The 24,616-nt window shown below is 41.8% G+C and overlaps 2 protein-coding genes and 2 long non-coding RNA genes across 10 annotated transcripts in view; 2 read left to right on the top strand and 2 right to left on the bottom strand.

Annotated features, from left to right (window-relative positions):
- The window catches only part of olfm2a (olfactomedin 2a), a 55,951-nt gene extending 51,881 nt beyond the window's left edge, over window positions 1-4,070 (bottom strand). The window contains exon 1 of one of the 2 annotated variants that reach the window (XM_061748617.1): window positions 3,818-4,070. In XM_061748617.1, the coding sequence (XP_061604601.1) occupies window positions 3,818-3,874 (57 nt within the window). In that variant the 5' untranslated portion in view covers window positions 3,875-4,070. Of the gene's footprint in view, window positions 1-2,422; window positions 2,526-3,817 lie in introns of those variants that run through there. The other variant, XM_061748618.1, reaches the window with a different exon arrangement.
- The window catches only part of LOC133465622 (uncharacterized), a 62,741-nt gene that overhangs the window by 32,529 nt on the left and 5,596 nt on the right, over window positions 1-24,616 (top strand). Inside the window, exon 3 of one of the 3 annotated variants that reach the window (XR_009784689.1) lies at window positions 15,963-16,007. The exons of the other annotated variants lie outside the window; for them this stretch is intronic. This is a non-coding gene — a long non-coding RNA (uncharacterized LOC133465622). The remainder of the gene's footprint in view (window positions 1-15,962; window positions 16,008-24,616) is intronic. 3 annotated transcript variants of the gene reach the window in all.
- Window positions 4,185-5,933, top strand: LOC133465624 (uncharacterized). Its single transcript, XR_009784691.1, has 3 exons — window positions 4,185-4,284; window positions 5,548-5,572; window positions 5,707-5,933. It is a non-coding gene; the product is annotated as an uncharacterized LOC133465624 (long non-coding RNA).
- Window positions 18,521-24,616, bottom strand: part of col5a3a (collagen, type V, alpha 3a) — a 68,761-nt gene continuing 62,665 nt past the window's right edge. For 3 of the 4 annotated variants that reach the window (XM_061748612.1, XM_061748611.1, XM_061748613.1), the window contains 15 exons: window positions 24,377-24,430; window positions 24,232-24,285; window positions 24,071-24,124; window positions 23,869-23,976; window positions 23,714-23,767; window positions 23,539-23,592; window positions 23,369-23,476; window positions 23,222-23,275; window positions 23,067-23,102; window positions 22,596-22,649; window positions 22,195-22,492; window positions 21,723-21,835; window positions 21,576-21,644; window positions 21,257-21,490; window positions 18,521-20,520 (listed from right to left, as the gene is read on the bottom strand). In XM_061748612.1, the coding sequence (XP_061604596.1) occupies window positions 20,374-20,520; window positions 21,257-21,490; window positions 21,576-21,644; window positions 21,723-21,835; window positions 22,195-22,492; window positions 22,596-22,649; window positions 23,067-23,102; window positions 23,222-23,275; window positions 23,369-23,476; window positions 23,539-23,592; window positions 23,714-23,767; window positions 23,869-23,976; window positions 24,071-24,124; window positions 24,232-24,285; window positions 24,377-24,430 (1,491 nt within the window). In that variant the 3' untranslated portion in view covers window positions 18,521-20,373. Of the gene's footprint in view, window positions 20,521-21,256; window positions 21,491-21,575; window positions 21,645-21,722; window positions 21,836-22,194; window positions 22,493-22,585; window positions 22,650-23,066; window positions 23,103-23,221; window positions 23,276-23,368; window positions 23,477-23,538; window positions 23,593-23,713; window positions 23,768-23,868; window positions 23,977-24,070; window positions 24,125-24,231; window positions 24,286-24,376; window positions 24,431-24,616 lie in introns of those variants that run through there. The other variant, XM_061748614.1, reaches the window with a different exon arrangement.

The raw sequence follows: 24,616 nt of genomic DNA, 5'->3' as shown, positions 1-24,616 counted from the left end.
AGCGAGATGGGGGCGGGGTCCAATACTGAAGCTCAAATGTTTGATTATAGTGTGTTTTCTGTCAATAATTTCATTTGGCAATATTTTCACGTACACTGCGCAGTGCTTGTGCTCTCTTCTCTCACAATGTTAGGTGATGTAAACCAGTATGCCGTGGCGGGCAAATAGGTAAATTAAACGCGGGTTAGCTTTAAAAGAGTTGTCGGTGGCAAGCGTGAGATGCCGGGAAATACATATGCCACTTCGGAGTGCCTCCAAATTTTGATATGCGCCACTGCCCCAGTCCCCCTTAACTTATTATGGCACTTTACGTTACAGTCCTCTACAGTAAGCACTTCTCTTTTGCACACTTGCTCTATTTTTCTCTGTTTTATGCGCGGGACCACAGTTGGAAACTATGTGGCTATAATCTGGCACATTTATATGCAAATATTCATTAATATGCACTGGCCGTTTTCAAATAAATATATCATACTGTCAGGTTTAGTTGCGTTCACCCCGTTTTACTATGGCCGACGAGGTTTCTAATCCGCACCGTGGCTGCCGTGGCAATTTTTAATTTAAAAAAAAAAAAAAAAAACTTTTTTTTTTTTAACACTTTAAATATCTCGGCGTGGCCGCCGGGAATATAGTGCAAACCAAACATAGTAGTCTCAGGAAAGCGTCTGTGCCGAGCGGGTGTCTGTCTTTATCAGCGAGGACCCCCGAGGCTTTATGGGTCCTTAATGAACACATGCGGCGAATGAACAAGTGCATCTGTCTCATTAAAGTGCTCTAAATATTTCTGGAACCTCACCAGACAATATGGAGTTATGCGTGCGCCGATGCAGTGCGGGTGGGGGAGCGTCGCCTCCATGGCTCCGCATACGCAGGAAGGTATCAATTCTTTATTTCAGCGCAATCGGCCCCGAGACGGGTGGCAATGCATTTTCATTCAGCCGCTTGAATATTTAATGCGGGCATTTACATCAAATTGTCCCTTAAGGCCATTTATAGTATGAAGTGTCAAAAGAGGGGGAGGGTATTTACAAAGAACAGTGAGTCATCAGCTGCTGCTTTTTTTTTTTTTTTTTTTTTTTAATTAATAACCTATAAATACAATAAAGTATACTCTTCTGGTTTAGAAAAGGTCGTGTATACGTCGCGTACACGAGATGTGAAGCACGAGTATGCACCGTGTAAGGCCCGTGCAATTTCTAAATGTCACAGTATTATACTGCTAGCACAATACCAGCAGTATTGCACCAGATAACCTTGCAATGGATCAAAGCATATTTAATCCAATATAGGCTTAATCACGGCTTGTTAAGTGAAATTACTCTCGCTGCGGTCATGCTTGAAAAGATTAACGGGATTAATTTGACTTGTGTGGACTCTTAAGAGATGAAAGTCCTCGGGGACAATTGGAGGGGAAAAAAAGTTTTTTTTAGGGGGCCAATTGGAGGGGGGGGTTGGGAGCTTTTTTTCACTCTTGAAAATTATTCCTAACGTACGTGGACATGAATCTATATATAGTCGTCTTTTTTTTTTTGTCAATTTTTGAAAGTCAAATTTACCGTGGAGACTCAAGTCGATGGAGAACATTTCTGGCAAAATAGGCCTCAAAAGTCCCAAATTTGGATGGTGAATTGATGCTATGCGGGAAGTCACGCAAGACTAACGCAGTGGTTCTCGAAGTACCTCCCCAAAAAAAAAAAAAAAAAAAATTCTCTTCAAGCGCCACCATCGTTACCGACATAAAATAGAGTAGCGTAGTAGACCCAAGTGCTCATCAAAAATGAGACAGAAGTTTTATTCCCAAAAAGTACATATAACATGTCGGCACTGTAACATTATGCACTGACACTGAACTTAGATATGAAAAAAAACTACTTAATAATTCAATAAAAATATATTGCCACAAAGTTAAAATTAAAATTGCACCTCAAAAGTTTAAGAACAATGATTAAACAAATGTGCAAATGTTAAACCAAAAAGTTAAACATAACTGAACTGTGCTTGTACTTACACAGTGATTCTTTCACATACCACTAGAGGGAGCTTGCATACTACTGGTACGTGGTACTACTACCACGCTTGGGGAGTCACTGCAGTCTATAGCAAATCTCGTTCAGATTTGTTCTTTCTTCTTCTTTGGTCTGTTTGTTTGTTTGTGTGTGTGTGTGTGTGTGTGCGTGTGATGTCACCACAAAGATTGGGGATAGCAGAGGAAAAAAGTGTGATAACCATGGAAAAACAAATTGGGCAAAATCATTTCGCGAAGGGTCCGTCTGTTCAGTGCAATATGAGCATTGCAATTAATTATCAGTAACAAACACAAATGAATTTTCCTACGTAGATGCTAAATAGCACCCCGTGTAATAATGGCTTTTCAGAATAACTCCAAACTGTCGCTATCCATTGTGTAGCTCGACTTGCTTACCTAACTGTCCAGTACGAAGCAACGGCTACTCAAATGGAACAGGATGTGACTCGACTCTGTCCGTGGCACCTCACGTCCGGTACTTTCTGCTTCTGCTGATGCTGCGAGGCCACCAGCCCGTCCATGACCGGCTGCCTGCCTGCCTGCCTGTCTGTCTGTCTGTCTGTCATGTCGCAGGCAGAGGCTTTGTAGGCTGTCAGAAAATTTGCATGGTGACCAGCTGAACCCTATTTTGCCAGTTGGCATGCTCCTCTCTTGACTCCATAGCTTTTCTGGGTCAAATAATTTACCGCGCCACCGTTTCGCTTTACAACTGTCACATCGTCGCCCGTCACCGCCGACAAAACTGGGCTGTGGGTTTCCTCCGTCGCACGCGCTCGGCTTCTGCGGTGAAACCAATCCACCTAAGCTCAGCCACCATAACATTAGGCACGCCTAACACCCAATATGAGAGCCGTATGTAGAATTCTGCTTTCATAGTGATGATGATGAGGCTCATTTTTCCAATCGCAGGGCACATACAGACGGAAAAAAGCATTCACGCTCACATTCACATCAATGGACGATTTAGTGTTCAATGAACCTAACATGCATGGTTCGGGAATGTGGGTGCAAGCTGGAGTACCTGCAGAAAATGTGAACTTAAAAACGAGAGGTCTTGAGCTGAGATTCTAAACACCAAACTTTAAAAATATGAAACAAATGTTTATTAATATATACGATGCGTATTTATGGGTTAAACACTTCTTCCCCTTCAACAGTTGCTTTGAGGATTTATATTTTTGCATGGCGGGCTTGCTCAAATACTCCTGCGGGCTGTACGAATGGCCCACGAGCCTCAGGTTGACTGCCCATGTGCTTTAAAAAAAAATTAAAAAAAATAAAATAAAAACATGAGCACTTTTATTGAGGTAAAAGAAGCCTTTTTTGTTCCAAAAACTTGCATGTTAGGTTAATTGAACGCACTAAATTGTCCTTAGGTGTGAATTCTTATTTGTCTGCGATTTTGTATGCCAGTCCAGGCGAGCCCTTCCTCAGCTGTGAAAGGCTCGAGGAGAAAAAAGGACGGATAGTCTCGGTGTACCTAATAAAGTGGCCCTACGGAAGGTACTGTTGGGTGCATGAATTCAACTTGTGCTTAAACTTAGAATCGAACACTCTCCAGGAGAGGGAAAAAGGAAAAAAAAAAAAGCCTTAACTGAGTCAATTCAGTCACTCACTTGAGCACAATTGACTACAGTGCACATTCACTACAATTAACTAAAACACTGGACCACGGCCACCAAAAAAAGAAAACAACATTTCTACTTTAAAGCCGTCCGCCGTATATGCATGCAAAAAAGCCAGCCATGTGAAGTTTAAAACAAGTATGAGGGCCGTGTTTGCGTTTCCTACCTGGCAGGACATGACAGCTGACATGACAAGCAGGAACATGGCACTGAGGAGATGCATCCTCGTCCAAATGTTTGCTTTCTGCAGTTTCTTCCTTTTTCCTCCTCCTCTTCTACCGCTACTGATGTTTTTCTCTCCTGTGCTCCAGCAGCCTCATCACCGGAGGGTGGAGGGGAGGTGTGTGGGGACGCACACGCGCAGTTCTCGCCCGGCTCAGGGTCTCGCACAGTAGCTCTGCTTCTGCTTCTGCTTGTCGCTGAATTCGAGATGGTGTGTGGGGGGGGGCAAGGTCCGATGTTTGTGGCGAGGGGTGTGTGAGACTTTTAGATAATAGTGTCAAGGTGCCAAGCGGACGCTCTCCTTCTATCTTGCTCTGTGTCTTTCTCCTCGGTCCTCCTCCGTCCTGCACTGCGCGAGGAGCGGCGAAGAGGTTGCAAGGTGACTGCTGCTGCACTTGCAATGTGCGCACGGTAGGGGCAGCACGCAACGTAACGCACCACGTAGAAACAAAAACTCTCCCTCTCTTGCTGTGTGTGCGAAATTATATTTATGATGCGTCTCTCTGGGCATGAGTCGAGGGGCTATGCATGATGAAAGGGGGAGTCTGTGCAATTATAAGCAGGTGCCTACTGGACATTTCATTGGGCACACCCGCACACTGTTATATTCAATGCAAAATTCTGTCTTTACAAAGATTCTTCATGCTGGAAGAATACATAGCAATATTAAAATCTAACAGTTTTAATAAATAGAGGGCTGCAACTGAGTTTGATCATTTATTTTTTTCAATTAATTGAAACTGTTTCAATTTCCATACCTTTTTTAAAAACAGGACATTATTTGAAACTGACAGTACAGAAAATGCACATACATAAGTTGATTATGATTCAGTTACCGGTATGGTCTATGTCAGAAAATAGGCAAAAGCATTGTTTTCCAAAGTCAAAGCAGATGTTTGCAAATGTCTTATATTAAACATAAAGGTAATCGGTCTGCTTTCATGGAGGACTGCAGAATCTGAGAATATTTACTGTTGAGAGGCTGAAATTCCAAGCCATGGACAAATTTAAGATAAACCTCTCTAAATGATTAATCGATTATCAAAATCCTTGTCGATTACTTTCATAATTGATTAGTTTTTCGATTAATCGGTTAATGGTTGCAGCTCTGCTTGCCTTGTGCGCTGGCTGACATATGATATGAAACATACATTTTCAAAATATTTTTTTAACGTGCTGTGATTGTCATTATATGTCAGCCAAGGCCGGCCAATCCTAATATGGCTTAGCACCAAATTGTACACCTTTATAAATGCCAATTTCTAACATGAATCTTCTCCATTAAGATTCATGTTATTCAATGAGAAATGAATACAAATTGAATACAAATCTAAAAATATATATTTTTTGTTTTTTTAATTTATTTTATGCTTGTCATTTAATTGATGTAATATAAAATCTTAAACAGTTTTAGAGAAATGCAAAAAATGTTGTTGTTCCCCAAAATATAATGGGGGGGGGGGGGGGGGGGGGGGGGGTAATGGATACTTTTATCACAACACAACAAAACCCATTTTCTCTCTCTATTTTTTTCTTTTTATTCTGACCTCCTGCTGCTGCTTGAAATGATGTGTATCTGTAGGGAGGCGCGGTGTCATCTTGTGCCATTTTTCGGGGGGCTGTTATGTTATTACATTTTCCTGTCCTCTCTTTTCTCACGTCGTCTGCTGCAAGAGTGACAATAATAAAGGCTGTGAGGGTGAGTACAAGCCACGTTGAGTCACGAGAGCCACTGTACTCGCACACTCCCCACCCCCAGTTACAGTGGCTGCATTTGGAGGTGAACGCAAACAAAACATGACCCATTTTGTTGTCTTTGTGTCCTCCGGTCAGTCCAAAGGCGGCGAGACAAAAGGAGGACGTGAACCTTTGAGACGGACGGTCATTATTGGCCCCCCCAGTACCCTGTCGCTTCACATGTGTCTGCGTTGCAGAACAGATATAAATTTTTTAGTTAAATCCTTCCTCTTGGAGCCGTCTTTGACTGGCCCTGCTTGTTTGATTGCATGTCAATGTTTGATGGCTGAATATGTCTGCGTGTGACTACAATGTTGGAGGCTATTCAGCATCTACAGGCTGCCTGTCAAAACAATGTCAAGCAATAAAACACAAGTATGGAAAATGTTGGTGCTTCCTGAATAATACTGAACATTAGGATGAAACATGTAAAATACAACCTATATATAAATCCAAATGTATTAATATATCTTAGAATTATGTCAGAAGAAACCTTAAGGGGTGTCAAACTCCTTTTTGTCACAGGCCACAGCCGTTATGGCCTCCCTTAGAGGGCCATAATGACTGTGAAACCATATAAATGTATAATCGTTTCTTCATATTATTACATATACACTCAAAAATTGATGGGTAACTAGTTTTGAAATATGAAGTCCCGGTAAACTGTTTAAATATTGCTCAATATATTTAAAAAGTGGCTTGGTAGCAAACAATGCTTACAATTTCTCAACTTTATTAAAAGTGAAGACAATTTGCAATTTTGGAACACATTTTTAACGAGATATGAAATAGTCGCACATGATTTTCTTTTGCGGGCCACATAACATGATGTCGCAGGCCAGATCTGGCCCCCAGGCCTTGAGTTGGGCACATGTGCCTTAAGCATACCAAACAGTCCATACAGAACTCCCGATTTAACTGAAAATACAGTGGTCTCTTGACTTTTGAGTTTAATCTGTTCCGTGACCAATTTTCCCCACTTTATACACTGTACATAATCTTTAAATCTAGAATGTAAAGGAATACATTGGTTTTATGACGTTTAATCATGGTACATTAGGACAAGCTGGAAGTTATAACAACTGTGCGCCTGTGCTGAATGCCGGTAAAGGGGGCGTGGCCTAATGAGTGACGTCACTAGCATGGTCGGTTGTTCTCTGTGAGTGTGAGTTTTGGCCTACTGGAGGTGCTTGTGAGTGTTCTCATGTTGTTATTTGTGTGTTTAAATTTTGACGTGAAACACAAAGGAAAAAAATCGACGGCTCGTTATTGGTGAAACTCATAAGTTGGGGCACTCGTAAGTCAAGGTACCACTCTATATGTTCTTTGATACTAAGTTAAAAAATACCGAGATATAAGCATCACAATCACATGTCGTTCTCATGACAATTTTATATAAAAAGGTGAATGGCGAAGATGACTGTGACGAAATCACATAGAAACTTTAAACGTGTACAATATATTTTTTTTAACCCAAGGTGTCACCACAGAGCCACCAAAGATGACAATAGCTGATGTTTAGGCTTCGTTCGTGTTTACATAACATGTTTGTAATGAATAAATGGTAGCAGCAGACACAGCAAGCCTGCCAACCTGTTTTCCGGTTCAGTCACGTGATGTTCCGCTTATAGCGGATGGGCCCAAAGTTCAGGTAGAGGGGAGTAATTGGTTAAACATGTTTTCTTTTATTGGTACACTAGACCACATACATAGGTATGCAAAAATTATACAAAATATATTATTGGAGAATATTTTGGGGTCTACCAATCTTTGGCTCCTGAATGCCCCAGGGGTCAGTTTGCAAACCACTGATTTTTGGTACGTATACAACAACAAATGATGAGCATATGATGGTAGCTGATTAGTGCGGGTCAAGCGGTTGCTCGTGTTCAGTTGTCATGGCGATGCTCATTCGAGAGCCCTGTGGGAGAGTCGGGTGACACTGTAGGTGGTATCCCACACCTTCCTGTGGGCTCCTCTCCTTTTTCACGCATTTGTTTGAGTTTGCCATTTTCTGTGATATTTCTACAAGCCTGATGCTACTCTGGTGAACAGTTTACTGTGGAGAATGAAACCAAAACAGTACTTGTAGATCCAGAATTGATCTGCATTGCAAAGAGGTCAGTTAATCTGTACTACACAAAGTAGGCAGCTTCCCAAGTTTTGTCCAGCCTTTGTTTATGTTTTAATTGGATGGAAATATAATTCATAATGCTGCAGGAGAGGAAGACAAATCCGAAGTCCACGTTGCCCGAGGCGGGAGAAACCAGCAGAAATGTGTTGTTTACATTTTGTTTCTGCTCCATTGAAAATTGCACCAACCAATTGTTTTTTTTTCATGCATCTGCTGCTAGTTTTTGTATGCATTTATTTTATTTATTTATTTATTTATTTATTTTTGTAGTAAGGTTCTGAAGCATCACAATATTTAAGAATGTCAAGAGTAGGAGACTTGTGGGTGAAGCATCCCGGACTCCGGTGTTTTGGGTTCTCTACGCATGCATTCGGACTGCGTTCCCAGTTTTGTGTTCCCAAAGATGAAGACGAGCAGGATAAATATATTTTTTACATAATTAAAACATGGTGACTCGAGCAGCTGAACCACAGAGCACAATCTGCAAACATTCCACCTCATGATGAAGTTAAAGACTGCCACCGATGCATTTAATTATAGAATAAATCCTTTTAAAGGCATTATAGCTATTCATAAAACACTCAAGAGATTATTTGTCCTTTTAGTTTGTTCCCTTTCCACAGATGATTAAATGCTTTCGTTTGCCTCTGCGCTGACCAATATCTTCCAAAACGCACTCCCGAGCGGACCCGGACGGAAGGAAATGTGGACTCAGCACTTTTCAGGTGTTAGTGTGAGTGGAGGAAAAGGCTCTTTAATTTTCCAGGGTCTCCTTTTGCATTATTTTCATGAAGTCAAAGGAACACAACGGGACATAACTTGGCCTCGGTGCACTAAATAAAGTTTCAGGTCAGCACTCTACTGGTCACACAGCTTCAGTAAACTTAAACTTTTCACAGATGATTGCTCTTAGTCAAAACCATAACCCTATTATTACATTACGTTATTACCCATGTCCAAAGCAGCTCCAGTCTAAAGCTGCTCGACTGCTTCCATTTGTACCGTTCTTTTCTTAAAAACGTATCTAGATTAAATCAAGAACCTTCGTAATGTTTATCTATGCACCACAAAATGATATTTTTAAAGCTATGCGGTTGTGGTCACTTGAATCCCTCCAAAATCAACAGCCTCATCATTTGTCTGAGGTAATGCACAAGTATTATTTGTAAAATAATGCTACACTGTTGTTATCCTAAATACCAATTAACTTAGCCTGCTCACTGCGTGTATTTACTCCAATGTTTGTATGTTATATATCTATGGCTTGTTGCGATTGCTCCTATGTATTGCTCGATGTTATAGATCTGCTCTACACTACCTATGTCCGAAAATGAATATTTTTAGGAATTTTTATTAGGGCAACTTTTAAGGGACACCAGCAGACTTTAACACGCATCCTTTTATTTCACACACATTTGTTGTTGCCTCCTTATAGAACTCTTATATACACTATTCACTTCACACACAGTATGTGTACTGTATGTACCATAACAAGTAAATCTGTGAACACACGCTGGAAGGCCATTAGCTAGCAGCGAAAACAAGAGCTGCAGTGCAATTATTCAGTGGAGTCAAGCATGTTTGCGTGACAATGCAAATTGCTTTTTTTTTTTTTTTTTTTTTTTTTTTTGCTGTTCCTGAAATAGTGATACAGGGTTCGCAGCACTGCTCCGCGAGAGACAACAGCAGTTATTTACACTACTTCATGTGTGCTGGCTTGTACGCGCACAAATGGAAGCACTTTGCAGTGCATACGAGTGACAAAGGCACGATTCTGTAGACTGTTTAATTATGTTTATTTGGCCAGATAAATATAAAAATAGGTGATTCTCAATTGGTGTGTGTGTGTGCATGTGTTTTTGGAATAAATTAGCACATTTCAATAACGTCCCTGGTGGTAGACGGAGTGCTAAAAAGAAAAAAATGTGGGTATCATAATGCTGAATCTAAGATAATATAATATTTAAAGCCGACATCCAGTGTTTCCACTGATATTTGATAGTGACGGAGGCCTGCTGCAATTGATCTATACAGACCCCAAATTGGCGGAGAAGCACTAGTCAAAATGAAGCTCCTCTACTGACTTTAACATTGTTCGTTGCCACCAAGATGCCTCAGGATGGTGGCAATTAAGCATTACTTTTGTAAAGGAGAGAGAGAAAAAAAGCACTACTTTTGTCTAAATGAAGCTCTTCAACTCAATGCGACATAGCTCCTTGGCACCAAGATGCCACCAATGGCTCATCTATTCAGTGTTTTTGCACTCCACTCAAAGAGAATAACGGAGTTGAGCAAATAACAGAGGAAAGGTTCTCCAAAAAAAAAATCAGCAAATGGGTAAATTCATGAATCCCAAACCGCAAAAAAAGCAGGGTTCACTGTCTTATGTATATATTTTTTTCCAGTTTCAAATGGTTGCGAGATGTCCTAATAACACGTCTGACATCCTTTCATGAAAATACCCCAAGGATCAAGAATTACACGACGCCTTTCATCTCACTTTCTGAATCTCATCACCATTTTTACTCACGGAGGCAGCGCATCACACGCTCAATTGGTGTACTCACGGGGCGGATGCAGTGCACACATCGGCAAACACAAATTAACCCCTGACCCTCACCTCGTTGATAGCTTCACCTCGCGATCAATTCCTGCCGCTTATCAGAAGCGAAGCTTTTAGCGAATGCTAATCTGCTCTTTGTGCCCTTTTGGCTTTAGAAGATGGAGAAACTCAGTGAGGGGGAATGCTGTGTAAATGATCCGAATTGTGATGACACGATTCGCTGTATTCACAACGGCTCGCACACAGAAATGTTTTCAGAAATATACTGTACATATAACAAAAGATTTACTTGCTTGTGTCGTTTTGCACTTGATGAGTTGGCAGGCCCTCCAGAGATTGCTGTATACGAACAATAAAAAGTCAATTTTCTATAATATCTATACCCTTTTGGGACAGCTGAACAACTAAAGCATGGACCAAGGTAAGACTAGGTCAGAATTCCCAGCATGAAAACATCCAACTTCCAAGATGTCTATTCGTTCTGTTCAAGTCTCTCTTATTAGATCTGAAGACCTGTCCTGTCTTCTAATATCCTTTTGTGCCCCCTGAGACGACAGTGACTCACTGAATGTCTGATTGGCTCGGGGAGCACCCCCCCCCCCACACACACACCCCTTGTCGCAGGACTGTTGGACTGACAGGAAAGGTTGAACTGACGACATTAGAAATGGCTCCATTATGAAGTTTGATCTATCCATATTCTATCATGCGTGACGTCTGCGACTTCAGCTCAGTGACCTCCAAGTGTCCTTTTTTTGTGTGAGGCCACCAACGTAGGAAACCAGTAAAAGTGTAAAGATGCCCATAGACCTGGAAAAGGAACGTATTGCTGCTCAGTACAATAAGTAAACAACTGATTGTATTCATGACATATGGCACATTAATTAATACCAGTGCTACAGTATATATAAAACTCCTCGTTAACAGTATCAACCTACAAAAGGCTTTACTCCAAAATTTAGTAACAAGACTGAAAGTAACACGAGTGAGGTTTTAGGAAAAAATTAGCAAATACATTAAATGTAGTCACGTGCCATTTATACTAAAAACATGTTGACCTTAAGCACGTTAGTGATACAATTAAAAAAATCCTTTAAAAAATAAACAAAAACATAAAATAAATTAGCTAACAGGTCTGAACTGAGATTTTAACCAAACTCCCTATAGAAAAGCACCCAACCACTTTTTTTTTTTTTTTTTTAATAAATAAAATGAAAATATAATTGGGATAGGGAGTAACACAAATATCAAAAAATGTAAAGGATTTAAATGATTTTATGCCAAAGTCTAATCTTGGAAGCCGGGGAGAGGAAACAAGTCGTGCAAATTAATCTTTTAAATTGTATTAAATATACGATCAGACCAATGTGCAGCTATTAGTATTGTGCATTTGTTTGATTTCCTGGGGAGGCAAATGGTGGAAAGGTCCATGTGCAAGAAAATATTGCCTGAATACATCAGGATGGAAAGGTAAAGGTGTGGCGTCTAAATAAGAGGTGAAGCTCCATGTTGGAGAAAAACATGCTTCGTCAAAATATGCACCTTCCTTTGGCGTTTGGGAGCGGTGAGGGAGCGCTTCATGGTCACTGACTTCCTATTTATTTTAGCCCTGATCCCTCCAGTCAGGTCCCAGTCAATACGCGATGATTTGCAGCCAAAAAAGGGTGACAGATGGTCAGTCTTCTGGACAGAGGTAGCGGACAGTGGGACGACACGTTCAGAGCAGAGTGTGGAGATTTATCCGTGCGTTACTTTTCGGCCAGATACACAAGCACCCCCCCAATGTGTGATTATTAAACACATGAATTGATTTTGTGATGGATTTCATCCCCGCAGGTTATTGATTAGCTTTGTGTGAATGAGCGGAAGAGTTTTAGTTTATGATGACAGCTGATTAGATTTGAAAAGAAAAAGTAATGAAATGCTGGAAATTTACAGTGGCTGGTTGAACAACACTCTGTTCCAGAACGTTGGTTTTGTTTGCGTTTTGAAACTGAATTAGTTGAAATAATCTGTTCCAGGACTAAAACTGTCACCATCACAACTGTCATCGTTTAAAATCAAAAGATGTTAACTGTCAAACTAATGAAATTATTAGCAAGTGACAAACAGCCTTTGAGGTTGTGCCTTCTTTTGCATGTTGCTTAAAAAGCTAAAGAAAAACAAACGCTGCTTTTTTTTTTTTTTTTAAATGTTTTAAATTTATTTATTAATTTTGGATCGTCACCTGTGATTATGCATGAAATATTTTTTTTTCCTCCATGTCTGCTTCACTGTCCTGAGGTTGTGGGTTTTGAAATCTCCGTGCCAGCTCACCTGCAACCCTATTGAGACAAACACTTTAGAATATGAAAGGATTGATGAATGGATCACTTCAGTTAAATAAACATTTTATTGCATTTTATACCGTTTGTCCTCTTTAGGGTTGCTGGTAATTGGAGCTTGCTTCGGGCGAAACACTGGCATTTTATTACATTTCCATTGCCCGAACAACTTGAGGTTTTGGGGGCTGATGGCGATACCAATGTCGGAGGACTAAAAAAAGCCGATATCCGATATAGTGGCCGATAACCGATGTATCGGGATATAAGTGAAATAATTTATATACACATTATGTATACTGTACATGAGCACAAATTCTTTTGATATGCCAAATGTTTTTCAAGACAAAGAAGCAGAAAACTAATACAGTACATTAGAATAAAGAACTTATTAACGTCACAACACTATTTGTGAATTTGTGCGTGTGTGTGTTCGTATGGGTGTGTTTGCGTTTGTGGGAATGGGAGGGGGCGGCACGGTGGTGTTATATAAGTGTTATATAAATAAAATTTGATTTGATCTGAACCCAACTGAGGAGAAGAGCAATAAAAATTTGATGGACAGTTGTTTTTACCAGAAGATTTTGGTCCAATTTTTACTTGTCCAACCATCAAGGGTGCTTGGCTTTACAGGAGTGTGCGTTTATTTCCGTCAACTACCCCTTGAAGTTGCTTGTGCTGTAAGTGCGCCGCGCTGTATTCGATGCCGGACGGTGTGCGGCAAGCATCAATTGATTGTCATTACCATTCAAATATGCAGAATCGCCGCACGCCCGGACACCTCGTCCCCCTTGCCGCCGGCTCTTGTGTTGCCATGGCGACATGTTGTTGTCATGCACGGCCAGCTCACCTGTATATGGCGTTCGAGGGCTTGAGGCACGAGGATGGAGTAAGAACATGGACGTTGCGGAGTGATGGCGTGCTGTTACCTTGGGCTAGTGAGGATGTGTTGATGCGGTATCGTGAGGGGAATAGGAGGCGGAGAGCCAGTTAGATTGCAGAGCCAACATGAAACTAGAGGTGGCAGAGAGTGGGTTCGTCCCACTCGCACTAAACCGTCTGAAGAACCCTACATGCGGCACTTCAAAAAAAAATACAAAAATAAAAAATAGCAATTCACACTGGTCAGTAAAGTCTATACGTGCTCTGAATGTATGATCAGCTCCACTCGCGTGTCCGTCTGCCTTCTGGGTTAACTGTGATGGGAGCGGCTGGTGGCGTTGTGTAATTAAAAAGGTGGTTCCCAGGCTACGGAGGAAAAGCAATAAAAGTGAGAGTAAGTGAGCGGAATCTATGCGATGCGCGGTACGTGGCTGAAATTATATCCCCTCCACAAAAAAATGTAAGAATTCTGAATGTGTCTTGAAGCTACTGAGGTGAAATGTACTAGTCGGCACTATTGATAGTTGAGGTCCACAAGCAGTCAGACCTCCAGGCAGGCATTCTTCCGCTCAGTACACCTCTGGAATGGAAGCAGGAGTTCAGAATATTGGTGGGGATTCTCACATTCCTTAAAGAAACATAAAGATATCAATTAATCTATCCGTTCAAGGAATTAATCTTTAAAAGGGGACGTATTACAGCCAACTGACTTTTTAATTGTAAACTAATTATTTGCATCTGTGGAGTGCCCGCCCACCCAACAAGTGTGTAACTAAACAACCAGGTTTTTGTTTAAGGAACTGGGTGGTACAAATCATCTTTCCCCATAGAAATGAATGGAAATGGCATAATCGGTTCCAGACCCACAAAAAAAAACACCAAAATGTTTTTGTAATGGATTTATTTTTTTTAACAAGAAAAATAGCCCACTTCAGTACTGTACTTTGTAAAAAGATTAGGTAATAACAGAATTAAATAGAATGTAAAGATTTAAACAGTCACAAGAAGTATTTAGATTTGTTTCCTGTCACGTTTTTGAAAAATAGTCGCTAGAAAAGTCGGAAAAGTCGCGACGTTGGCAACACTGAGTCGCCCTGGCCTCGTTGCAAAGCCCTAGTCCCGACCCTGGTCGTCATGGAAACAAAAAGCGTACTCGATATTTGCATTCGGCACCAATATTGAATATTGTCTAAATTGTGCACATTTGTCATTAGGTCAGCAAGGTGTCAGGTTTTTACATGCTTTCCGCATATATATATAATGTGTGTGTGTGTGTGTGTGCGTGTGTGTGTGTGTGTATGTATACATATGTATAATGCAACAAACACAGTTTTGTTCATTCCGTCATTTTGTTATCAGTTTATAATTTGTGTAAAGAACAGATGTGGTTGATTCCAAAATAATCTGTTTTTTTATTCCACTTTTTTTTAGAGGAAACCTTCAAGGGTCCTGTTGATGCATTCATTCAAAATTAAGCAAATTATCATCAAAATACTGTCAAATGTTGATTAATTGTATTATTTTAAGAAAGTAATTGAAATAGTCAACTTTGCGTACAGCGGCCACACGGGAGCTAGATGAAGGGAGTTCATTGGATTTTAGTGTTGTGCGGCACATCTGCACAGGGGTGTGCGTGTGCGAACGTGTTTGTTTGTGTGTTGGCTGACGTTAATGAGCAGCTGTCGGCCATCACTATTCATGAGCCCGGTCACTCAACTCGTCGTCTCAAAGCGCTCACCTCAAACCTCTTCTCAATCATTAATGCAGCCACAATGACACACACGCGCACACACTTACACAAGTACACTTGTTAACCTAGCCGTAACACATTTGCATGTAAAGATGTTAACATCTGCTTCAAAGAGAGCCCTAATGGCATTCAGATTGAAGCCTCGAGAGTCGATGGCGGTTTGTTGGGCAAACAAAGCGTTCAATCAGCGCTTTGCCGCTCTTTGTTGGGAGTCGACAAGAAATGATTGTTTGATGTGTCTTTGAGGGCGGAGGAGGAAAGACGACCGAGTTTTACGAAAGGCCTCCGTTTCACAGCGTCGCCGGAGGAAATCATGATGTCAGGCTTGTCAGTCAGTGGCCCGGCGTCTACTTTTGAAAATGGAGAGAAGTGAGAGGTTTTTCCCGAGACCATTTTGAGCTAATAGGAATACTTCAAATAATTCTAGCTCAAACTGAGAATGGTGAGGTGCTCTAGGCTGTCAAAGTTCCAACATTTGCGTTGATTCCTTCCAAAATTTTCAAAGAAAATCCATTAGTTATTAAAAAGCTGTAAAAGTTGTGCACTTGAATGCGAGGACTTTTTGCTCTTGAGCCTCATGCTGTGGTGAAGTGCCACATTATTATTTTTTTTCTTGTTCTGTGTTAATTGTAAATTGGTAAGCGAATTGTGATCATTCCATTTTGGTTTTCGAATGTCTCTCTTGTTGTTTTTCAATAACAGGAAATCACAAGAATTTCAGCAGCACACATGCAAGCTCAATTTCAGGTAAGAGAGACTTTATTCCTCTCAGTGAAGTGAATAGTTTCAGCAAAGTTCCTGAAGCTCGTGCTATTAGGTCAGCGCCAGGCTGCAGGGGTTTGCCGGTAACCGGCTATGAGTGTGATTGACACTTCGTCGGTCATGCCTTCTGTCTCTGATAGGTTGTTCTCCCTCAGGCGTGGTGGTTTGCTAAAAATCAAGTTAGAAGTACAAGATGCGGCCAAAATGTTTTTTTTTTTTTATCAATAATTTCACTAATGTACTGCTGTCAGGTTTATACTAAGTTTTAACAATTTATTTATTCATTTTTTTTAAACTGCAAACGGTTCTTCGGCAAACGATGGTCCTTCAAAATATTTTTCATTCCCCGTTTATTTTTGTTTCCTCGCGAGGTTACTTTATTATTGGCCTCAAGTGCTTTTATTGATCCAAATAGTCTGAACAAATTGTATGACAATAAGTTCATTTAAAAAAGTTTGTTTTAATTAATAATGTATTTCAAAGCCTTGTCCCCTCAGGAGGTTACTTTTTAAGCGGGCTAATTCAGTAGATGGTTATGCAACATTTGCAATGATGATCCGTTTATTTGTATTTTTTTTAATCCCAAGGTTGCTTTAGAAGTGGGCACCATTGATTTAATTGGTCTTTGCAACGACAGAGACGCCATCTTTGTCGAATGACCTTTTGGTTCTTTAGCACACATTTATTTCTACTTTGGCTTTATGAGCAATGCTGCACTTCGCATTCACCATCACGGGAACTGATGCTCGGCGGGGCGGCATCGATCCTTCTTTACAGCGGCGATGGAGAACGACAGGAAAGCGAGGGAGAGAAATGTATTGGATGAGATGGAGCAGAAGGAAGAGAGAGGGTCGTTTTGGGGGGTGTTTGATCAAGTGCGAGAGGGGTGCGATCCATCAGAGTGAACGGAAACGATGACTTTCTCTGACTTTTTGACTTGAGATTCGAGCCACAGCTGCATCACTGACTCTACTGCTCATTGCTGTGATTTATTGGGGGGGGGGCGAGCATCTTTATTGAGGAATCGGTTCATGTTGCTATTACTCTCCACCTCTCTCTCTCTTACACAACACACATATGGACACACACACGGACACACACTGCATATCAGGGCTAAGGTTCTTCATTAGCGCTGCCTGCTCAGGATTTATGAACAGCTGTGCATGTCTAAATTGGCCTAACTCATTCATACAAACTTCTTCCCTCGTTTCCTCGTCCAATATTCCCGCTAATATCTCCCTCGCTATGCGGAACAAGACAGCCGATCGAGCTTGGAAGCTTGGCCTCCCTTTTCTTTAATGAGGAATAGCTTGCTATAAAGTGCAGTTTCATGCTACCGCCACGCAGTGCTTTGCTTTCTGTCCCTTTCACTGGTCTAAATGATTCCCTTCCTGGGATAATACCGTAGACCTGTGGTGAGTTTGAACTCGCACACACATCACCGGTCTGGAAAATAACGTCTCCTCCTCAGAAGTGGGGGGGATTTGCCAAAAATTGTGTCATAAAAAGTGATTTTAAAATAATAAGACTAAAAGTAAAAAGTAGTCCTTCAAAGATTCTTGTACATGTATGGTTGTAGTGCAAATTTTGTATTTATTTTTTGGAGTGATTTTTAGGCATAATTTATTCCCAAAAATGGTTGAATTCTGCCTTGCCAAGGTTTTGTTTTAATTTAATTTAATTAAATTTTATTCCCCCCCATCCTCCTCAGACTACATTGTTTTTCGGTAGTAGAGTTTGACTTGTTCCCTCAACTTGGTGCATTTTTATCTTTCCGTTCGTATCACTTTGTTCATGTTCATCGTTCATGTGGCAGTTTAGGCAGAGACGGAGCGAGAGAGGAGCTGAATCATGATAACGCACATCTGAAGGAGGCTACAGACAGATTCATCCCTAAATCTAACGAGGCTGGGATGTGAGCCAGAGAGCAAACATAGAGACAACAGAACAGCTAAATTACGTTCCCTGCCTGAAAGTAGCTCCACAATGCCAAATATAGACCAACACTACTGCTCCAATTCTGCATGCGCCAGCAGTGGCGAGCAACGCACTTGAGTATAGACGTACAGATTTGTATGAAACTTGAACGACTTTTGAAGTGTTTTTTTTTTTCCCTCCCACAAAATGTACAGTAGGTTGAATTTGTAGAAGTTGAAGGGTGTTCGTCGGAATGTCCTTTCTATGCTGGCAACTTGTTCGTCAAGCTGTAATACGTCTTTGGGGTTCGTGACAAACATCCTGGACTAGCATAAATATAATGATCAATTTGAGGTTATATAGAAAGCTCGTGTCACGAGATCTACCAAAAATGTAAAAATAGAATCCTCTGTCATTTCTGACCTTTCTCTTTATCGCTCCTGCAACTCTGCCTCCTCCTTCCCTCTGGAGGACTAAAAGGGGCTAATTGAAATAAATGAAGTTGAGACAGAGCACTGCAGACATCATCTGCTGGTTGTCAGTCTTGATCTAGACTGTCTGGGAGGTCAGCCGACCATCACTCAACGGTATCATATCCCCACCGCCTTTATTCACACCACTTAATTTTTGTTTGGCTGACGGATACATTTATGTTCAGTTCAGGCTAAACATCTGAGTCTAAAGAATAACAGTATGGAAAATCACACACACTAAAGGCCATACACACAAGGGGTCACACAGGCTAGGACCGGAGGAAGGGTACATTTCAAATCACCCCGGCTGGATGCACATTTTGACGTCGTAAAACATTGCATAGCACCATTTGTTCATTTAAAAGGGAACTAAAGCCTTTTTTTGGGTGGGGCGGGGGGGGGGGGGGGGGAAATAATACATTGTATGTGCCCCTACTTGTTAAAACACTGTATTCAGATTAATGTTGCGCTTGTGGAATAACAATTAAACAGATTAATGCACCAATTGTCATCCATCCCAGGGGGTCGCCAAGTTGGGCAATATCGCCCTCTTCTGTCGACCAAAATTAGTCTCACAACTGCGTTGTGAATGTCATGTGACCTCCCTGCGTGTGTTGCGATAACTAGCTTAAAGACAAGTTGATGACATGGTGGTTTGAACCCAAACTAAAATTTTGAAAAATATGAATCAGAATACCATTTTTAAACTAGTGGGGTCACATACAACATATTCTTGTGGGGGGAACATGGCTTTAATTCCCCTTTTAAAGACGTTAACATATAGTGATCACCTGATATAACAATGAACTGAGATCGACACTTTTAATGTCACCTCAGCTCGTTTTCATAGGGAAATCTCCTTTTCGTGCCGAGCAAATACTACAACACGTTTATTGCAAGAGTGGAGATTCCCTTTAAAGCTGCAAACCACGCTCCACTGAGATGTCCCCAGCGACTGGCCGTGTGAAATTGGCACAATCAGCCAGAAGATGTGTAACACGCCCCCTCCCCCCCACCACGTACTCCCTCCCCTTTGCCTTCAGCACATTCGTTCTGCTGAAGGAGCAATCGCCACCTCCCCCCTACTCGTCCTGTGATCAGCCCTCAGAGGCACAAAAACAAACAAATCAAAAAATAGCACCGGCGAAGAGCAAGTCACACGTTCATATTTCAACATATAAATAATACAGAGAAACAAATGCCTTCGAGTGAGGCTCTAAAATGACAAGAGTTGCATGACATGTCTCTTGGTATAAAGGAGCAATGAATAGATGAATGTTTTTAATCAGCATGCTCTTAATTTTTGCCCTGGAATGTCCCTGCAGCGAGGAGACAAATACAGTACGTGTGGAAACACAGATTTTGTAAAATAGGACTATAGAATACCAAGGAGTCACTGTATAGTTCAATAGAGCCCACGTTTAGCTATTAAATGCTTATTGTATTTAGCAAACTGCACTTGAAGGGTAAACGGGATAATTCATCTCTTCCCCAAACAGAAAATGAAGAATGGCGCCTGTATAGAATTAATATGCTCGCCGAGTTCGATGCTGCTATGCAACTGTCAGTATAGTAACCTGGTAGCATGCAAATAAATGTCTGGGAATTGCTCGGTGGCAGTCTTTGAAAACATTGGGTAGCTCATAAGTTCACCCTTGAGCGGGACCAAATGGAAGTGGAAGGAAATTGAAGACAAAAAAACCCCCAAAAATCAAACAAACATATAAACACATCTTATTTCCCTTGGTGCGTTGTTGCAACTGATGAATGTCGTCGTCTTGTAAAGGCAAAGGAATTCCCAACGTGAGCTGTGAAGAAAGTCTTAAATAATCTACAACATACTATAATAAATATTGCTTGGGGCAGTGGTAAAACTCCCGTTTCTTTGGTTTTTCAGTGTTCAGTGGTCTTGTTTTTTTTTTTTTTTTTTTTTTTTTTTTTTGGTGGTAGTTGTTGTCTTTTTAGCCAGTGAAGCATACACGTCCAACTTGGAATCCGAACTTTTGGTTGCTGTTGCCAAAGTCTGTTGCGGACACATCCATAATGGGCAGCAGCTCAGCCGAGGGGGAGTCCACCTCCAGTACGGTACTTTCATGGCCTTTACGCAACTGAAAGAGAAATGTTGACGCAGTTATTTTTAAAAAAGTCCTCAGTCCTCAGTCAGCACGTATCCTTCCATTCCGAAGAAGAAGAAGAACCATAGCAACAACCAGGAAACACAAGATGCAATATGGAAGAAGACTGATGAGAAGAGGGAATGATGGCGGTCTTGGGACTATTTTTCAAATTAAACTAATGATTGATGTTATTGTCCAAGTAACACGGATAGGACATGTTTGTTTTTGTTTATAGGCGCTTCCTTGTTCCTGGGTCATTTCTTAATTGGCTACGTTCCGTTTCGTCAGGACTTGGGAGTCGTCGGCTTTTCCCACACAAATGATTTTTGGTCGTAAATATCGAACATGTTTAATATTTAAGATTGTCGGCCCTGAACCATTTCGGACCCTATTATCCGGACAATTTCACTCTTAAAACAACTCAGACCACAGAATAATCTTATAGGTTAATCTTATCAACACATTAACTGTCATTGACGGCTTTAAAAGTCAAATATCCATGTTAACTGGGAAGGCTGGCAGCGAATGAGTTAAACATCAAATAACTTGGCGTTTGTCATTAATAGTCGGTAAGAGGCAAAATCTGGACAAAAACAACCCGATTATCTTTGTGTGCACAAGGCCGAAGTCAGATGGGATAGGCTCCTGATCCCCCGCGAACCTAATGAAGACAAGAAACCGGATGGATGATAAAAATGTAGTGTAATGGGATGATGTCAGCACCGACCTGGCAGCCGTCGTACACGGCGCGGATGAAGGAGCTTTTGGCCTTAGTCAGCTCCTCGTCGTTGGCGCCCCGGAAGCGCAGGGCGTGGTTGTAGGAGTGCGACGTGCCGTCATACCAGCCCGCCGAGTTCTGGCACGCGTATGTGAACCGCTGCTTGGCCGTGGCGCTCAGTAGTTTGAGGAAAGTCAGCTGGACCACTTGTACGGTGTTGCCGTCCATGTCGTTGTAGGAGAACTGGCGGGCACATGGATGTTAGCTTCGATCACAGACGAAGCAGTTATTGTTGCAATATCTTCGCTTAGGATGTGCAAATTTGTACCTTCTTGCCTCGTCTGTATTGACTGTACCAGCTTCCTGGTTTCTCTTTGCTCCATGCTGCTAATTTCACCTAAACACCCGTAACGGGAATAATTGTAAGCTGATTTAGTTGGCAGTTGAACTTGTTACAGAAACACTGAAGACGCACCATTTCAATCTTCTTGTCAGGGTCCAGGCATGTATCACCACCAGCTGTGAAGTTGCAGTAGACCTTGAAGGCATCTCGGTTGCAGCCTTGGTTAGGATCAATCCAATAGTCTCCTACAAAGCACACACAGACAAGCGGTTATCCATAATGAAGAGAAAGCCCCACGCTGGTAGGTTAGGACAGAGGATGTCAAGCTCATTTTCATCACAGATCAACAGTGGTTGCCGTTAGAAGACTTCTCCTAATCATATTACTACATCATTTCTGGTGCCTTTGGTTATCATTGATTTTTAACATCAAATTCACATACAGCAATTGTGCAATTTATTTCAAACATTATAGGACATAATAGTAGTTTATAGGCACAGTAATCTGTTAGACGTCACAGAAAATATTTAAAAAGCGATTATACTGTTTTAAAGCTTTTGCCGACAAAAGACAGCATAGCAAGTGTAAAGAAGCGCTGACTCGCCATCTTTGAAATCCGGCTGAACCATCATGAGCTCCTTGCAGGTGCGTGCCGGGCTTTCAAAGGTCCCCAGGGGCCTCCTCATCAGCTCCACCTCGATTTTCATGGATGAAAGCGTGGCGAAGACTTCTTCCATTCCATCCTCTCCTCCTAAAGGCTGGTCTGCTTGCAGAAAGTCTTCCATATTGAGAGTCACTTCCTCCTCTCTAGACGAGACGGTTCCGGCTTGATCAGAGTTTCGTCTTTTCTTCTTCCTGCCCTCCCGGATTGGCAGGGGTTGAACCACAGTAGCGGCGGGTCCCTAGGGTTTAACATTAAAAGATGAGGAGGGAAGAAAAAAAAAAAAAAAAAAAAAAAAAAACCAAGTCCAGGAGGCCACGATGCTGATCATAACTTGTACTGACTGGAGGTCCTGGAAGGCCAGCAGGGCCTGGATCACCTCTGGAACCAATGGCACCCTGGAGAACAGAAGAGGAGAACATCATGTCAGTCATTTGCCGCTTGTAGGCTTTCTCGAACCGCATGGCTAACGCTAAGCTTCATCCAGGCACATATGGCTGCTACGTAACAGGATTATGAAGTTGTGTGCATCTGCAGTCAGTGGTCAGAGCCTTTTTTTTTCTCTCCAGACACAGTATGGCAGGTTTCAAAAAACATCACACACAAATCCTATTAGAAGGGGCCCAATGGACAAATCACACACGAGGCAGCCTGCTTTTTTTTCCACTGAGCTTTTCGTGAGGTAAACACAGTGGAGGGTTATGATTATGTGGTACACACACTTTCATTCTTGTCCCCAGCACATTGCTAACACATGTAGAGCTGTTGGAACATAAACAACAATGTAGAAATTGAAAGCCCTCTTTTTGACTCACCATGTTGCCCTTGGATCCTTTTTCTCCACCAGCTCCCTAAAAACAGAGGAAGAAATGTGACAATATTATATCAAGGTATCATTGCATTGAACTGGATAATAATTGAATGCAAAATTACTTAAATGCCGATATACATAATTGTAATTCTAACTTACTGACAGACCAGGTGGTCCTGGTGGTCCGGTGGGACCAGGTGGGCCAGTCACACCCTAAGTGTATATTGTAGAAGAATGTACTAATAGGCAACTTAATTTTCAAGACCGACTACAGTACAGCTCATCTAATGTTACAACTATCCATACCTCATCTCCTTTAGGCCCTTGTGTCCCGTCAGTACCAGGCAGGCCCCTGTCACCCTTCTCACCGGGGTCTCCCGGGGGGCCCACTAAGCCAAGTAACCCACCGTGACCCTGCAGGCAGACGACTGGTTCAACTTTATTTCCCACGACATAGACTTTACGAGCACGCTTACTTTTTCTCCCTCTATTCCTGGGTCCCCCTTCAGTCCTAGAAGTCCCTGTGGTCCCTGTTAACAATATCAGACATGTTAGTTCGCCACTTCAATTGTGCAGATTTAAATTGGGGAAATTGATGAAATTGCCTTTCAATTCATTAGCGCTATTATCAGCTCAATGTAAGAAGCTCACCATTGGCCCAGGTGGTCCAGTTTGTCCTTGTGCACCAGTTAACCCTTGCTCACCCTGGAGATTAAAGAAATTAATACAAGGTTACACAACAGAGTTTGAGAGATGGAACCAGACTATCAGCTGTTTACTCAGAGATCCAAATGTTGTGTACTGACCGCAGGGCCTGGGATGCCTTGAAGCCCATCTGGACCAGACCTGCCTGGGGGCCCTTGTGGTCCCACAGGGCCCGTTTTACCCACTGGACCTTGGGTACCTGTTGTTCCCTACCGAGCAAAAGAGGCAAGCAATAGAATGATGAACGTAACACATCAGAAAATCTAAATCTTTGACCACCGGGCTTAAAGATGTCATGCTCACCTTGGCTCCTTTCATGCCTTGCTTCCCTTCATATCCTGCAGCGCCCACATGACCCTGAGGTTGTGTATTTAATATGTTGATTGAAAGAAGACTCTACTTGTTTCGCACGTATGCGCGTACAAAATACACACATACAGACGTATATAACACATTAAACTCACCCTTCGTCCGGGAGGTCCTGAAGGACCCGGCTCTCCAGAGGCTCCTGGGGGTCCCTGCAGATAATAATTTGATTCCAAAACATTGGTGCAAGAAAACGCAGGTCTAAGTTAACGCCTGCATGAGACCCCCTCAAAAGAACCTCACCGCTTTGCCTGTTTCTCCGTCGTCACCTTTAGGTCCAGGTCCACCATCTTTTCCCTAAATGATATGCAATACATGTTATAAATGATCGCTGGAATCACAGCCAATCATTACCTCGAACATGAGGGTCTCCTGTATTACGTTTGCGTGTGGCTGTTGACCACTGTAGATCATTTTTATTTGTGATGAAACAGGAAAGTGGAAACTGAAGTATCATAATGCAGCATCCAGCGCTAAGACACA

Source organism: Phyllopteryx taeniolatus, chromosome 16 (assembly GCF_024500385.1).
Source record: "Phyllopteryx taeniolatus isolate TA_2022b chromosome 16, UOR_Ptae_1.2, whole genome shotgun sequence".
Classification (NCBI taxonomy): domain Eukaryota; kingdom Metazoa; phylum Chordata; class Actinopteri; order Syngnathiformes; family Syngnathidae; genus Phyllopteryx; species Phyllopteryx taeniolatus.
The sequence above is the reverse complement of the archived record's forward strand: the minus strand, read 5'-3'. Positions and strand labels throughout refer to the sequence as shown.